At 41.3% G+C, this 15,908-nt stretch overlaps 1 protein-coding gene across 1 annotated transcript; it reads right to left on the bottom strand.

Annotated features, from left to right (window-relative positions):
* Positions 1 to 718: 718 nt before the first annotated feature.
* Positions 719 to 15,906, bottom strand: CUNH5orf22 (chromosome unknown C5orf22 homolog). The gene is made up of 9 exons (XM_068160990.1): positions 15,691 to 15,906; positions 14,574 to 14,719; positions 12,762 to 12,911; positions 10,890 to 11,352; positions 8,619 to 8,681; positions 6,478 to 6,599; positions 5,455 to 5,521; positions 4,732 to 4,871; positions 719 to 1,689 (listed from the first exon to the last, which is right to left on the bottom strand). The coding sequence occupies exons 1-9, from the start codon at positions 15,889 to 15,891 to the stop codon at positions 1,560 to 1,562; spliced, it is 1,482 nt and encodes a 493-aa protein (XP_068017091.1). The 5' UTR covers positions 15,892 to 15,906; the 3' UTR covers positions 719 to 1,559.
* Positions 15,907 to 15,908: the final 2 nt, after the last annotated feature.

The following is a 15,908-nucleotide window of genomic DNA, read 5'->3' as shown; positions in this document are numbered from 1 at the left end:
CCTCGGCAGAGGGGGTTCCCCACCTCCGCTCTCCCCTCTCTCCCCCCCTTTCCCCCGAGTGGGATAGAAAGAGAGAGAAAAGAGAGGAAAAAAAGTTAGAAGCAGTTTGTGTTAATTGGAAAGGAGTTAATACAGGCCTTATCAGTTTTTCAAGGCCGGAGCCTTGGCAGAAAGCCCAGCACAAGACAGAGCTGCTGCACCGTGGAGAGGCGGAAGCAAGACTGATAGAAAAGTCCTGGAAATGCTCAGTTCACTCCCAGTTCAGAAGGTGCTTCCTCCCACTTCACCAATGAAATAGTTTTGATTATTCTTTCCGTTTACCAACTTCCGTCCACCATATTCCCTTTCTTAAGGGGGCAACGTCAACCAGCCACACCAGTGCAGTGTACAGGGGCAGAATGACCTCCCTGCTCCTGCTGGCCACACTGTTCTTGATGCAGGCCAGGATGCCATTGGCCCTCTTGGCTGCCTGAGCACACTGCAGGCTCATGTTAAGCCTACCATCAACCAGCACCCCCAGGTCCCTCTCTGCCTGGCTGCTCTCCAGCCACTCTGACCCCAGCCTGTAGCACTGCATGGGGTTGTTGTGGCCAATGTGCAGAACCCGGCACTTGGATGTGTTAAATCTCATGCCGTTGGATTCTGCCCATCTGTCCAGCCTGTCGAGGTCCCTCTGCAGAGCCTCTCTACCCTCCAGCAGATCAACTCTTGCCCCCAGCTTGGTGTCGTCAGCAAATTTACTGATGATGGACTCAATGCCCTCATCCAGATCATCAATAAAGATGTTAAAGAGCACAGGGCCCAGCAGTGATCCTTGGGGCACACCACTAGTGACTGGCCGCCAGCTGGATGTGGCACCATTCACCACCACTCTCTGGGCTCGGCCCTCCAGCCAGTTCCTAACCCATCTAAGGCAAAATAAAACAATATTAATGCAATGGAGTATAAATAGAAATTATATTCTGTGCATGGGACAGAAGCCATAAGCTCCTCTAGAGAAATGAGTGGGGGGTGCCTGGTCATCTTAAGCACAGCAGTTAACAAAGACAGCTATGTAAACCTAGTATCTTAATGGCATTATTGATGTACTTTATTTAAAGGTACACTGCAACTCAGGAGCCTGTCTGTTACTCACCAAACTCCATCAAAAAATATTTTGTTATATAAATAATTTATTTTCAGATTTTATTTTTCTTACATACAAAAAATCAACCAAACCAACCAAACAAAACCAAAACAACCACCCCCAGCATCCCCAAACCACAACCAAACAAAACCAATAAGGTGAAAAAAGGACATTTTATGGACAAAAAATAATTGCTTTCTCTTGCACCGCTTTAAAAAACAAGCAAGAGAGTATCAACATAATCACAAAACTAGTCTGAACAAGGCAACAGGTAACAGCTCAGATGCCGCCGACTTGGAGAAGCAATGCAACGCGAATCTAGCTCTTCGTCAGCTTGAGTTCTAGTGCCACCTGCTGGAATAACAGCATTTTTCCCCTTGCAGCCAGAGCTTAAATGAATCCACCACATTAGAGGGCAATGCATAAAGGAAGGTCACAAAGAAGCGGTGCTCATGTAATCTAAGTGCACATCCAGAGTGCCATACACTGAACCCAATAAACTGAGAACCTTCTCTTGAATGATGTCAACCTGCTCTGAAGGGCAATAGTCATCCAAACTTGATCTGTAACAAGGAATTGAAAAAGTGTTAGGAGTTATCACTGCCATCACCACATTATGTATTCTTGCAATACCCTGTGGACAGGCTGAAGCTACATTCAAACTGTGATGAGTTCTACCTCCTAGTATCCTTTCCAAAGCATACTGTTGTGGTTTTGGTCATTACTTTCAGCAGTAAAGAGTTTCCTTGAAGCCGACTATAAAGTCTGGAGGAGATGAGGAATTTAACCTACTCATCCTTCCAAATCTCCTCTCTCTCTGACTGATACAGAATGTGTTGGCAGTTGAAATTCAAGCAAATGATCTTATTAAAGGACTGATGGAAAATTAAGATTGAAAAATTCAAATGCTACCAGCAAAACAGGCAGAAAAACCTGAAAAACAAGTATTTACAATCCCTAAGATAGAACATAATTTACACTATCTATTAATGAGCTGTAAACAAATACTAGTACAAAAGTAGAGCTGACACTTCTTGGATTTTATACCTGTCAAGTCTACATAATTTATTCTGGCTTTTCTGCAACAGTGGATGTTAATTCTGCAGCTGGCACAGGAAATAAAGCTTTCTTTTACTGCAGGTATTAAGCCGTACTATTTCTTGTTGACAAGGAGAATTTCTTTGCTGGTTGCCAAGAGCAGCTGCCTCGGAACCAGTCCAGCCAGCAGTGGAGAGCTAGATCTTGGTGTCCAGGGGGCTTCCTGAGGGTTTCCTTTGGTAGAGAAATGCCAGGGAAGCAGAGACCTGCCAGGAGTCTGCAACTCTTACCAGACAGGCTGATGAGGCCTCGGCACTGCTTCCTTCCCTAACAGATTGCTATCCACTGTTAATCTTTCAGGTAGACAGCAATGAATTATCAAGACATTTAAGGGCAATGAAAAGAGATTTCCAAGCCTTGGGATTTCTGGTTAAGAGGTCAGGAACACAAGTAGTGTTCTCCTCTATCGCTCCAGTTGTGGGCAGTGATGAAGGAATAGACAGGAAGAGTCAGCAAATCAGTGCCTGAATCTGAGCCTGGTGCCAGGAGCACGACTAAGATCTTTAATCATGGGTTGATTAATTAGACCCCAGGCTCGATGGCAACAGATGAAATATACCTTTTACAAAGTGGCAAAGGAATCCTAGCCCAGGAGCTAGCAGGGCTCATGAAATAGCTTTAAACCAGATTTCAAAAGGTAAGGGCCTTGCTAGAAGTAAGCCCAAGGGCAACACACCAGCATTTGAAGGATGGTATGCTAGTGAGGTGTTTCTGTCTGCTGTGTCAGTGGGAAATGGGAGACACTTGTGGCAGCAAAGACAAAAGGGTTATTGATGGGTTAGTAACCAATGAAGAACCTGAGAACAGCCAGGTAGGAACTAGGACTTGCCCCTGCAAAAATGCAGCAAGACCAACTGAAGAGAGGATCTGGCTGGAAGCCATTGTGCATGGAAAAACTATTACCTAATGGCCATCACAGAAATACGGATGTCTCACATGACTGAAGTGCTGCAATCAATGGCTACAAACTCTTCAGAAGGAAGAGACAGGCAAGGGAGAAGTCGTGAGGTGGCCCTTTATGTCAAGGAGTGTTTTGTTTGTTTGAGCTTAATGATGGTGATGATAAGGTCGAATATTTATGGGTAATAATCAAGGGGAAGACTAATAAGGCACATGTCCTGGTGGAAGTCTGCTATATACCACCCAACCAGGATGAAGACACAGATAAAATATTCTTTAGGCATCTGGCAGAAATCTCATCATCACTAATCCCTTAGCCTCATGGACTTCAACTTCCCTGATGTCTGCTGGAAGTGTAACACAGCAGACAGGGAGCAGTCCTGGAAGTTCCTACAGCATCCTACAGAACAACTTCCTGGCACGACTGGTGAGGGACCCAACTAAGGAAGATGCCCTGCTGGACCTGCTGTTTGTGAACAGAGAAGGACTTGAGAGTGATGTAATGGTGGATGGCCATCTCAGCCACAGCAATAACTAAATGACAGAGTTCTTGATTGTTGCAGAAGTACAAGAGGGGTGTCAGCAGAAATGCCACCTTGGACTCTCAGCAGGCAGACTTTGGCCTGTTTAGGTGATTGGCTGACACAGTCCTGAAGGGACAGACATTATTCTGGAAGGAAGTCTCAAAAGCGCAGGAACAGGCTGTCCCCATGTGCTGTCTGCAGGAAAGAAGGCAAACCTGGCTGAACAGAGACATTTGGTTGCAACTTAGAGAAAAAAGGAGTTTACGTTCAGTGAAGAAGGGTATGCAGCTTGCTGAGCTGGAAGATAGGCATGGGGAGCAGAATGAAGCCCTCGTAATCCAAGAGGAGATGGTTAGCAACCTGTTGCATCACTTAGACCACTTAGTCTATAGCACACAACCTGACAGAGCTGACCAAAACGCTCACTAAGCTGTTGTGGTCTTCAAATAAGTTTTCTCAGGACAAATCCCTGGTTCCCCAAGGTCCCTGGCCTCAAATGCTATCCTGTTCTCCCTGACAAAACACTATTAAAGTCCTGTAAACATTACTTTTTTCCCATCCAAAGCTTTACTAGAGCTTTCTAGAACACAAACCCCTTTCATCTTATTGGATGAAAACCACTTCCATGAGAAGTTTCACTGAAAATCTGAAAATAAAAATACTGTCTGTACTACCATAAATCCCAGAGCAAGGGAGTAAGGAAGGGGTGATCTCAGCACGTGCAGCTTGAGCAAACTAGCTTTGTCTAACACACACAAGTAATAAAAGTGGAGATGAACCCCAGTCACAGCTGTCAATATCTACAAACACAAGGCCTCACCACAGGCTTTCTGTAACCTGTGGGGAAGCTCATGAAATTATCTTTTGAAATCTGTGCCAGCTATTCTAAAGGCCAGTAAGTGGCCATCAGTGCAGAACCTTCCCTTACCTGTGCAGATATTGTCAGTGCCTTATGATTAACATTTTAAAATCTCCATTTTCACTACACTATGCATGTGCCAACCAGTTGCTATATTGACAGAATCCTTTAGCTTTGTAAGCAGAGTCTGAGATTTTAGAGTGAAAGTATCTATATAACCTTACCGAGCAACTGTCACAAGTGTGGGCTTAGGCAGATCTTTTAGTAGAGCTTTAATGGATTGTATGAGGCCTTCAATCTCCTCTTCAGTGCTAACATGGTGAGGAAGCTCCATATAATCACAGGTCAGACCTGCCTGATGGACCTATATGTAAATTGAACATACTTAATTTCTGTTGATGAATAGTGATGCAGCTCATCTGTGTAAAAAAATCTTTCTAAGATACTATCCCTAGCCCAGCAGGTAACTTACACTTCAGGCAGTAAGATGTTTATTTGTTTTCCCAAACTTGTCATACCCAAAGAATATTCTGGAGGCTGCATGGATTGTTTTGCTACCTACAGTACACTGGACCTCTCATATGAATTCAGAGCATGTTATAACCCTTGATGATAACTCTTTTACAAATAGGTAACTTCAGTTCTATACATTCTGTCAACAGTCCCTTGTGAAAATAAACCTTCCTTCACAGGAAGCTGCCTGAAACATCAAAATTCTGGAAAGCTCATATTAATGTTGCCTAAATACAGACAAGCAGAATATAATTTCACAGTATTTAAAAAGAAAAGCTTGCTTAAGTAATAAGGCATTAAAAAAACCAAGAAAACCACCCAAATCTGACATAGTCCTGAATGAAGAAGCAAGTCTGAAAATGAAGAAAGATCTTTTCTTTCCCTGTTGAAGCTATGCTTCTGGAAACTTTGTGCTTTTTAACCTAGTCACCTACCATTTCATAGTCTGGGCTTTCCATCCTGGTTTTCAAACTGTGAACTAGTTGAACAAGTGACTTCATTCTGCAATTAAGACAAAACCAGAACTTGTTACATACACAGGTCAGTTAGAAACACATATATTTACCCTGGGTGATTTTTGAGAGAGAAAGTACAAGTTATCATGGTCCCTCTGTGTCCTCTTGCAACAGAGAGCACTTGTTATTATCAGTACTATTGTATTGTTTCACTAGGGTCTTTCTTAGAGAGCCCTACACTAATACCTGTGTCTGGCAAGACCACTTTGCACTTCTTTTAGGGCAGATAAGGAGAGAAGCTGTTGTAGCTCAAACTCAGATGAATTTGATAGGAAATATTTGCGGTCCCTGTTACACAGGTCTGCCAGTAAGTGCTGCACTTGATGGAGAAAAGGGGTGGATGTCCTATCAACAGAATCACAGAATCACTAAGGTTGGAAGAGACCTCAAAGACCATCAAGTCCAACCTGTCACCACAGACCTCATGACTAAACCATGGCACCAAGTGCCATGTCGAATCCCCTCTTGAACACCTCAGATTTGTGCTGCTGCTTTTCAGCTGAAAACATTTAGTTGAAAAGCATAGGTGAGGCTGCTGAGATGTTCTCTGGACACTTGCTCAGGTACAGCCTTTCATTTTTTTCCATTTTTCCATAGAAAGCAGAACCTTTGGGAGCACCAAAGCAGTCCTTTTCCATATCCTCCCTAGTTTCTTGCTTTTCTGAGGGCTCTGCTTCACACAGGTCAGTAGTCACCAAACCTGCCTCCCTCCACAGACAACAGAATTTGCATACAGCTGTACAAGGATGATCTTAAAAGGCTTACCATGATACTGAAGACAGCAGACTACCTTTCATTTTGTTTGACTCTCCTCTAGTACTAAAGAAAAAATGATAGGCTTGCATAGATCCTATCCAGCTTCTCTCCTTTTGTTAGCAAAGTGCTGGTCTAAGCAGTTCAAGAACTACTGTTTTCATTTTGAGGCATTTAGAAATCACCTACCCAGGATATGAAGCCCACTTCTGTAGGGTCTCTTCATCATCATTGTCACACAAATCTGCAAATGCTGCTTCCAGATCTTCTAGCTGGTGAACACGGCTTTCAACACAATCCAGCAAGCTCTCCTTTACATAAGCACATATAAAAGTATGTTAGGAAAATAGGAGGTAAGAATGTCATGGCTTACCCTATGGCTTGAATTCTGACATGAGTGATCCATTTGGAAGTTAGGTATCCACAAGTATTGATTCATTACTAACAGATTATCTTTTCAAGAGGAACAGAACAAATTCCTGCAGAATAAATGTTAGACCCACAGAATAAATCGGGTCCTTTTGCTTTGTCTTTCCCACAACAATTGTGGGAGAGCTAAGAAACTGTGTCAGACTAATTGCTACAGCACTGAAATGCTCAGATGAGTACAAGCTTTATATCTTTATATTGAAAGGAGAATTTTTTATTATTTTTTTTTTACCAAGAGTATTATTAAATAAATATTTGCTGAAAAAAACAAAACAATTGTTGATGTTTTGAGGTTCTTTCAACTCTGCATGCCTGAAAAGACAAGGAATTCATGCGACAGCCTTCTTGGAGTGAGGCTCCACACATGAATACAGTTGTGTAGGCAAATATTTGCTGAAAGAGATCCTACATATCAAATCAAATGCACTGCTTGGCATATTTGGTATTAAAAATGCTGAGGGCAACAGTGTGTGAAGGAAATTAAAAGCCTTTTGGAATAGATGGACAACAATTAAGACCATGTAAATTCCTTCTTAGGATTCTGGTGGTTGTATCATGTAACAGCTACTGCTTCTTTAGGCCAGAGATGTCAGCTTTGGGCCATTTTTACAAGGAGCTCAGAAGGTATCAATCATTCATGAAGTACAACTTTGGGATCCTATCCTGGGGTATGAATAAGACACTTTCCAAAGCATCGCCAGCAACTAACCTTGAAGACACTTCTGTTCTCCCTCTATACTATCTAAAAAACAAAAGCAAGCAAAAAACCTCCCAATGATACAGCTTATTGTATGATTTAACCATTGTGTATTTAACCATACTCTGGAACTCTGACACATTCAGGATATTATCTGAAACTTTGAAAAACAGAAAGTTCACTGTTTTCAACCTTCAAAACCTTTAAATTGACTGCCACTATAAAACCACCCATGAATCTTGCCTAGTTCAGTTCTACACCTAAATATAACCATCTGCTAACCATTTTAATTTGATCCTATAATTTTTTTGCTTTTGTAAATAATTTATGCCCTGAAATCATATTGGGAACTTAAATCACAAGTGTTTACCCTTTCCATATTTATCTACCTTTTCAATAGGGAACTGCTTTCATTGCCAGCTGAATAAGAAATATGAAAATCAATTTGACAATCTCCCACAGATCTCCATTTCTATATACACACACTAATTAGGATTAAACTGTGATAATTTTATGTGTTGAATAGCATACAGATGAGATTATGACTCCAAAAACAAGACCAAGGTTAGAAATTATTTGCTGTAGTGACCTTCAACATGTCTGTCTCCATGGTCTGAATGACTATTGGTAGCTACAGCAAAACACCATTCTGTGATTCAGAAGCATACAATGCATATAAAAATACATTCAGTAGTATAATAAAGGCCTTTCCACGCTTAAATATATAGCTAAAATACCAGCTAGGCACTCAGCACAGCTCTGACTATGAAGGAAGAGCACTTATGGCAAAGAAGGGGAGAGCCTGGAGGGAAGGAAAAAACCAAAACCCAAGAAGATCACAAACCACCCCCTAAAAATCATCCAAACAACAACCACCCCCCCCCCCCAAATCCTATGGAGCTAAAAAAATAAGGTTGCAAACGACTTAGTGTGTTTTCATTTTTTCCTTGTCAATTACCACTTGTATATTCAAATTAATTTTCACACTCTTGCTAAATATTTATGTAGTTGAGATGTTTAACTAAAATATTTCATAGGAAAGAACTCCTAAGATACTCCTGATTAGCATTCAGCGTGCTGCATAGCTTAATTTGAGACCACTTCGTTAAGCACCTTTCATAGGTTCCTTCCTTGTTGTAACTCATTTTTATTGGGTAAATCAAAAGAATCACTCACTTGAACAACCCACAAGGAAATACCATACCTCTGTTGCATTTCTATGAGGCTTCTTGAAATTGTACAACTTTTGCAAAAGCTCATATTCTGCCTTTGAAAAAGACAAAAGAAGCAAAAAATTAGGCTCTTCAAATGAGAAACAAAATCCTCAAAGCCCTCTTTCAAAAAATGTTGATCACCAAGATCATTCTACAACTCAATTAATGCAGACAGTTCTCTGTAACTGCAGCTGAGGAAGACACTGTGAGGCTTGAAAAAGCAATATTGCACAGCCTCAGCCAAGCACTTTGCAGTTGTTTAAACCTGACTTCAAGCACACAGCTTTAAAAGCTAAGTGCAGTCTGTTGGAATCTCTGAAATGAACCATGCATTTCGCTGAACTCTAGTCTCAGTGAAATGCTGAGTGAAACTCAGATGGCAGATGTAGGCAGACAAAACCATCAGAGTATGATTGTAAATGAAAACCAGACAGGTAAAGACTTCAGGCTGGTTGGCCAAATTCACAAGTAAACCAATGTAGTGGCTTGTCATGCCTAGTTCCTGATAATATTCAGGTTTAATTAATCAAGGACAAATGATTTTATTTATTTAATAGCATTCCAAAGGTGAACACCCACGAATTTTTTAGGAGTACAGGCAGAAAGAATAAATTTGTCAGTTTTTACAGAAATACATCTTTCAGGGCAATGTTTTAGATTTTAGACTTTTTGGGTGGAAGCCAATACTCTTGGTATTGGAGAACCGTATTTGCTTTTTGTTTTTCCCTTGTATTCTTACATTCCAAGTGTTAACTTGTGAAAAATTGTTGGGTGGAATTATTGTCATTTCCTATAGTGGGAAATACTAACTACAAATGAAATGTTGTATAAAAAAGGTGCACTGCACCACTTCTGAAAGTTGTTCCTAGAACTGAGAACCTATCATAGCACATAACCCCCCTTAAAAACACAAGAAAAAAAACACCCTACACCACCAACCCTGCCCCAAAACCCAACCAAATAGAAAAAGCCCCCAAAACTTCCCCATTATTTTATTCAGAATGTATTTTACCTAAGAGAAGCATTGAATTTCATTCTTATATGGCAACACCCCTATGGGGTTTTCCTTTTGCTGTACACTTCTGTTTGTAATTCAGAACTGGCACTGTAAATTATCTGAAGACATTGATCATCATCTCAAGAGATGTCCAATGACATTGTCCAGGGGAAATGGGTGCACCCTGGAGCATAGGAGGTTCCATGTAAGCATAAGGAAAAACTTTTTCACTGTTATGGTGACAAAATACTGGAACAGCCTGCCCAGAGAGGTTGTAGTTTCCTTCTCCAGAGACATTCTCTCCTTCTCCGGAGACATTCAAAACCCATGTGGATGCATTCCTGTGTGATCAACTCCAAGTGATCCTGCTCTGGCAGGGGGGTTGGACTAGATGATCTTTTGAAGTCCCTCCCAACCCATAACATTCTATGATAAATACTGAATGTCAGAAGCTTACAGGGACACTGTATTCACTTCTTTACAGTGAACAAGGAAGCAACAGTCTAGGTGAAACTCAAAAATGTCAGATGTTCTCTAGCATATGCTCAAGTTAAAACAGTGTTAAAGAGAGATTTAAATGCCAAAACAAGCCACGATGTTGCAGAATATGTAAGCCCAAATGTCACACTGAATTTTCAGGGTATATTAATAGTTCTTAATCCTGTTCACATCAGGAAAAGCTGCTAACTGCTTTACACCTCTGAGGACTTACTGTGATTCCATGATAATATATTTATGACTCTATATAGACAAGCTACCTTTGCTGTGCTAGCAAATTAGAAATAGAATGTAAGGTAGAGTCTTAAGGTCAGAGCCACAGCATTAGAGACAACAGTTGCTTTGTTTGCTCTTCTGCTTAGCAGTCCAAACGAAATAAGAGTAACATTACCACAAGTTACCACTCCTGGGGGTAAAAACTGATAGTCTGTTATCACTCCTTGATGAATCTTGTTGTGAGTATTTGGGATGTTACCTTTAGAAGCCCAAGCATAGCTATTATGTCTCAAGCAACAAGAAGTAAGCCATCCACCTTTGATCTTGAATGTGCACACAATACTTATTTCAAATGTAAGGATCTACCCTTATTAAACTGTTATACTTTTTTGGAGCACACACTCCTTTAGCATGTCTCTCCTTCAACTAGTACCATGATTCATTAATCATGATCAGTTGATCTGCTAAGTGAGCTTAGATGAAAGTTTCTCCACAGATATAAATGCTAGGACTTGTGACTGCTAAGAGGCCTCTCCATTGTAAAGCTTACCTGTGTGTACATTTCTTTGAAAGGATTTTTAACTGAAAAGAAATCTAAGTCTATGTCTAAGACATATGGGTCCCCTTTCTGCAGTACTTGGCAGACATCTTTAATAACTTCCCGTACTGGGCATTCACTGTTCCTGGGAGAGCTTGAAGCTGAGCACTCTGATAATGTTTCTGCCTTGTTCGGGGCACTTGCATTTTGTACATCCTTCTTCTTCAGTCTTGGGGTGCTGTGATCAAGGTTACCAGGAGCCACTGATGAAGAGGCAGAAGAGGTGCTTGCTGTGTCATCCGTATTTAGCTTCAATCTCTTAGCAGCTGCTACTTCACCATGTTCTTCCTGGCTGTTTGATGCTTCAGTAGGATTGATGAGAATGACATGTAAATTTAAAGGCTTCTGGTTTTCTAGCTGGTCAGCAGGGACATAAAGACCATCACTTAAAAAGTAATGATCTGTACCTGTAACCCTGCAATTGACAATAACTCACAGTTAATATACATAGAATGGGTTGGGTTGGAAGGGACCTCCAAAGATCATCTAGTTCAACCCCCCTGCAGTGAGCAGGGATGCTCTCCACTAGATCAGGTTGCACAGAACCTTGTCAAGCCTGACCTTGAAGATATCCAGGGATAGGGCCTCAACTACCTCCCTGGACAACCCGATCCAGTGCTCCACCACCCTCATGGTAAAGAACTTGCTCCTAATATCCAATCTAAACCTGCTCGAATTTCAAGCCATTGCCCCTTGTCCTATCACTGCAGGCCTTTGTAAACAGTCCCTCTGCAGCCTTCTTGTAGGCCCCCTTCAAGTACTGGAAGGCTGATATTAGGTCAGTGAAGCCTTCTCTTCTCCAGGCTGAACAACTCCAGTTCCCTCAACCTGTCCTCGTAGGAGAGGTGTTCCGGCCAATATCTTTGTAAAGAGATTAGGAAAAAGCATGTACACTTACAGGAATCTGAGAAGAGTGAAGAGATGATTGATGGGCAAGAAAAGTAATAAAACTATGTATAAAAAAATTATTCAGGGCCGGGTTGGATGAGGCCCTGAGCAGCTGAGCCTAGCTGAGAGGCATCCCTGCCCATGGCAGGGAGGCTGGAGTAGATGATCTCTAGGTCTCTTCCAACCTAACCCATTCTATGATCCTATTCATACAGAGGTTTTAAACTTGAAGGTTTGTATACTACTTTATTGCTGAGCCAATACATTTAAATTCTCTCTATATATTTTGATAGCCCAAAAAGATTTCTAACCGATAAGATGAAGGGTCCATGTGAGGTACCACTGAAATTAATTTGCCTTTGAATTGCATTTTAAAGACCAAATTCAGAATTTAACATGGTATTATCAATATTGTGGCATGTGAGACTGCAAAACTATGGATATTTTGTCTTGGATTGCTTATTTGTTAGTTGTGCTTGAGAACTGGCCTGAAAGCCATGAATATTGATTTAGTAGAAGTAAATTATTATTGTTAACTAAATGGTAGCATTCCACTTTCCTTTACCATTAAAGTGATCAGAGGACTGGAGCATGAAAGGGAAGCAGAGGAAACAGGGTTTGATTTGTCCTTCTAAGGGAGGACTGCAGAGGATCTAAATGCTGCCCTCTGTTACCCAAATCAGCTGTCAAAAATTACTACTTTCTGAGATTTTTGACATTAATAAAGAGAATAAACTTAAAACTTGGGGAGATGAAATGTGAATAGGTAGAGTTACCTATAATAATAAAAAAAGAATGTAAGGCACAATTTTAACTGTATCCACTCTCACCAAAAAAGGAATGCAAAAATACAATTATTTTTTTCTTTTTAATCCAAGAGAAGAAAAAAAATTGATTAAAAGCTACAGAAATAGTATATAACAGCAGAGACTTTACCTGATTGTAGTTGTTGATATGTCTTTCCCAACTAAAAATTGATGTTTTCCTTCTGAGATCTGCTGGGCCCAGGGTGGGTGAAGCCATAGTACTTGAGAAATATGACCAGCATAAACAGCAGGCATTATCCAGTTCTCAATACTTACTTCACTGAAATGAATGGAGAAAGACTGGAGATAATACTGTTACTTTTCTTGTTAGCAAAACAGGGTTGGTTAAAAATACCAACACCTTCCACACCTTGAAAGTTCTCAGACAAATCACCTGAAATTAAGACTCACATGAAAGAAACAAAGAGATGGAAATCGTCATCCACAAGACAGACCAAAAATGTCTACTGTAGAATTAAAAAAGTTAAGAGTATAAATTATAATCAGCTTCATGCATTTTGAGTATAAACTACATTGATTTGTTGTCCTTCTTCTCTCATTATTTCACACAGAGGAAAGTACAAGGAATATCATCAACACTGTTACAAACAACGTCAATCTAACCTCAAGGAAATATTTTACTGTAGACTGCTCTAAGAAGATTTAAAATATAATCTCATATAGAGTCAACCAGCACCTACAGAATAACAACTTCCCTGATTATCAATGTCCCCATTTTTTAGGTGTATGATGTAGGCCACAAAACTTCTTATTCATTGAACAAACTATGAGTAGCAGGATACAATTACTTGCATACCAATTATACAATTACTTGCATACCAATTACATAATTTTATCATCACCCTAAAATGGAAGTAATCAATACTTATTTTAAAGCAGGGAAAAAAAGCAAATACCAAAGATCACTCTGTGGCTTGAGAAGTTGGGTGAAAATATTGGTCTTAATAGGAAAAGCTTATTTAACTTCCCATATTCACTGTTCCCTATTCACAGGAGATAGTAGCTCAATTGTAGAGTCAAGTTTTCAGTGTGAAGAAAGAAAAACTGTTTTAAAACCACAGCTCTTCAGACATAAAGCACACACTCAGGGTGCTGTCCTATTACTCAGAGGAACTACCTATTGGCCTAATAACATTTTATGCTACAGAACAAATAAACAAAGTAAATGTATCTTAAATGGCTTGATATGTGGCTTAAATATTTGACCACAATAGCAAATACAAACATAACTTTTTTCATCAAAAAAAAGTGTTCAGCAAGAATGAAGAGACAGGACACACAGCTTCAGGCTGACTGACACTGCTTTTGTTCATACCTACTACAGAGTCATACCAATATCCACTCTAAAGTCTTGACAGGGCTCTGGGGCAACCTGATCTAATTGAGAATGGCCCTGCTTACTGCAGAGTGGGTTGGACGAGATGACCCTTAGAGGTCCTTTCCAGTCCAGACCATTCTATGACTCTATTAATCAAAGGCAGCAGGAAGTTTAAGGGTTGGAAGGGACCTCTAGAGAACATCGAGTCAAATCATCCTGCCAAATCAGGATCACTTAGGGCAGGCCACACAGGAACACATTGAAATGGGTTTTGAAAGTCTCCAGAGAAGGAGACTCCACAATCTCTCTCGGCAGTGCTCCGTCACCCTCACAGTAAAGAAATTCCTCCTCATGTTGAGGCGGAATCTCCTGTGTTCTAGCTTATACTTGTTGTTCCTTGTCCTATCACTGGACACCACCTTCATCTTGACACCCACCCCTCAGATATTTATAGACCTTAATAAGGTCCCCTCTCAGCCTTCTCAAGACTAAACAACCCCAGTTCTCTCAGTCTTTCCTTATAGGAGAGGTGTTTAAGTCCCTTAATCATCCTCATAGCTCTCCCCAGACCTAATATATTCTGATACAGTACCTAGGACTTACCTAAAAAGAGCCTCTTTGTCAAATACAGTGTCTGCAGGCATATTCACAGGAATAAGAAGGTCTGGATGGGAATCAAGGTGAACAAAGCTGATGTTACTAGCAGGAAGATGCTTTGAACCAATGGCTCGATAGATGAAAGGCAGCACCTACAACAACACATATATATCCACTGCAATTAGTGAACTTAAAGATGCAATAGCTTTTACAACAAAACCAGTAGATCCACTATTATTCCTTTAGAATTTGGGTTAGAGGGAGAAGGAGGTAGAAAACAGTACAAAGGAGAAACAATTCTAGTGGCAAGAACTCATGAACTGTAACTATTATGAGATGAAGTGTTCCACATGAGAAGATGATGAAGAATCACAGTTCTGCTGCCACATTCCTTTAAAGGAAGTCTTGATGATAGAAGATCTTCTCGCTAATTATTTTACTCAATTCCTAGGTCCAAGAATACCTTTCTTCTTCGGCAGAACATTGCCCCTGTATTATGTCCTCACCACGCATGGGTGCCATGGAGAGAGACATCTTGTGTTTTATAAGTTAACTGATAGTGAAAACTGACCCCACCATCGTTTAAACTGTAGCTCATCTTTTAACCTAGCCGCACTGAAGAAAGGGCTTACTTCCTAACCTCTACATGGTTTAGTCACTGTAATATAAAGACTGTCATTCTCAACTGCCCAACCTTATCCCTTGCTGAAAGTCTTCTCTCAAAGGTGGGAAAATCGGAGATGAGGCAACTCATCAGTTTGCAGTACAGCAAACCCCTGAAGTGCAATAATATTGGGTGGTAAAATGAGAAAACTGATGGCTGATTCATACCGTATACTGAATTCTGAATTGCAGTACATGTAGTCCCTCCCACAGAGACAGGATAGTAACTGTCTTAGCTGCCACAACAAATCCAACAAGGACTGGGGGGGGGGGGCCGGAGGGACACTGCACCAAAGATCCACCGGACACCTCCCTTCGCTTCCACCTACCAGACTAAGCTCCCACACTGTGGAGAAGGGAAACGCAAGCAACCAAGGAAGAAACAAACGAAGCTACTCCACATGCACCACCCAAGCGACTCTTCATTCCACCGCCCCACCGCCCAGCACCGGGTACTCACATCCTGATGGTCCTCCACCACCCACACCGGCAGCACCGGGTAGGTCCGCAAGCAATCCTTGCGGGAACAGTCCCAGCCGCCAGCCACCGAGGCCCCACCGCTCATACCGCCGCGGCAACTACAGACCGCCAAGTCGAACCGCGGCCCAGCCTCCGCCTCCTCTGCCGGCGGACGGTGCTTCCGCTCCCCGAGCCCTCCCATCGCTTTCCTCTTCCGGA

This window comes from Melanerpes formicivorus, unplaced genomic scaffold, assembly GCF_026170545.1.
Source record: "Melanerpes formicivorus ecotype bairdi unplaced genomic scaffold, bMelFor1.0.p_v2 SCAF_55, whole genome shotgun sequence".
NCBI lineage: Eukaryota > Metazoa > Chordata > Aves > Piciformes > Picidae > Melanerpes > Melanerpes formicivorus.
Note: the sequence above shows the minus strand (reverse complement) of the source record. Positions and strands in the feature narration are given on the sequence as shown.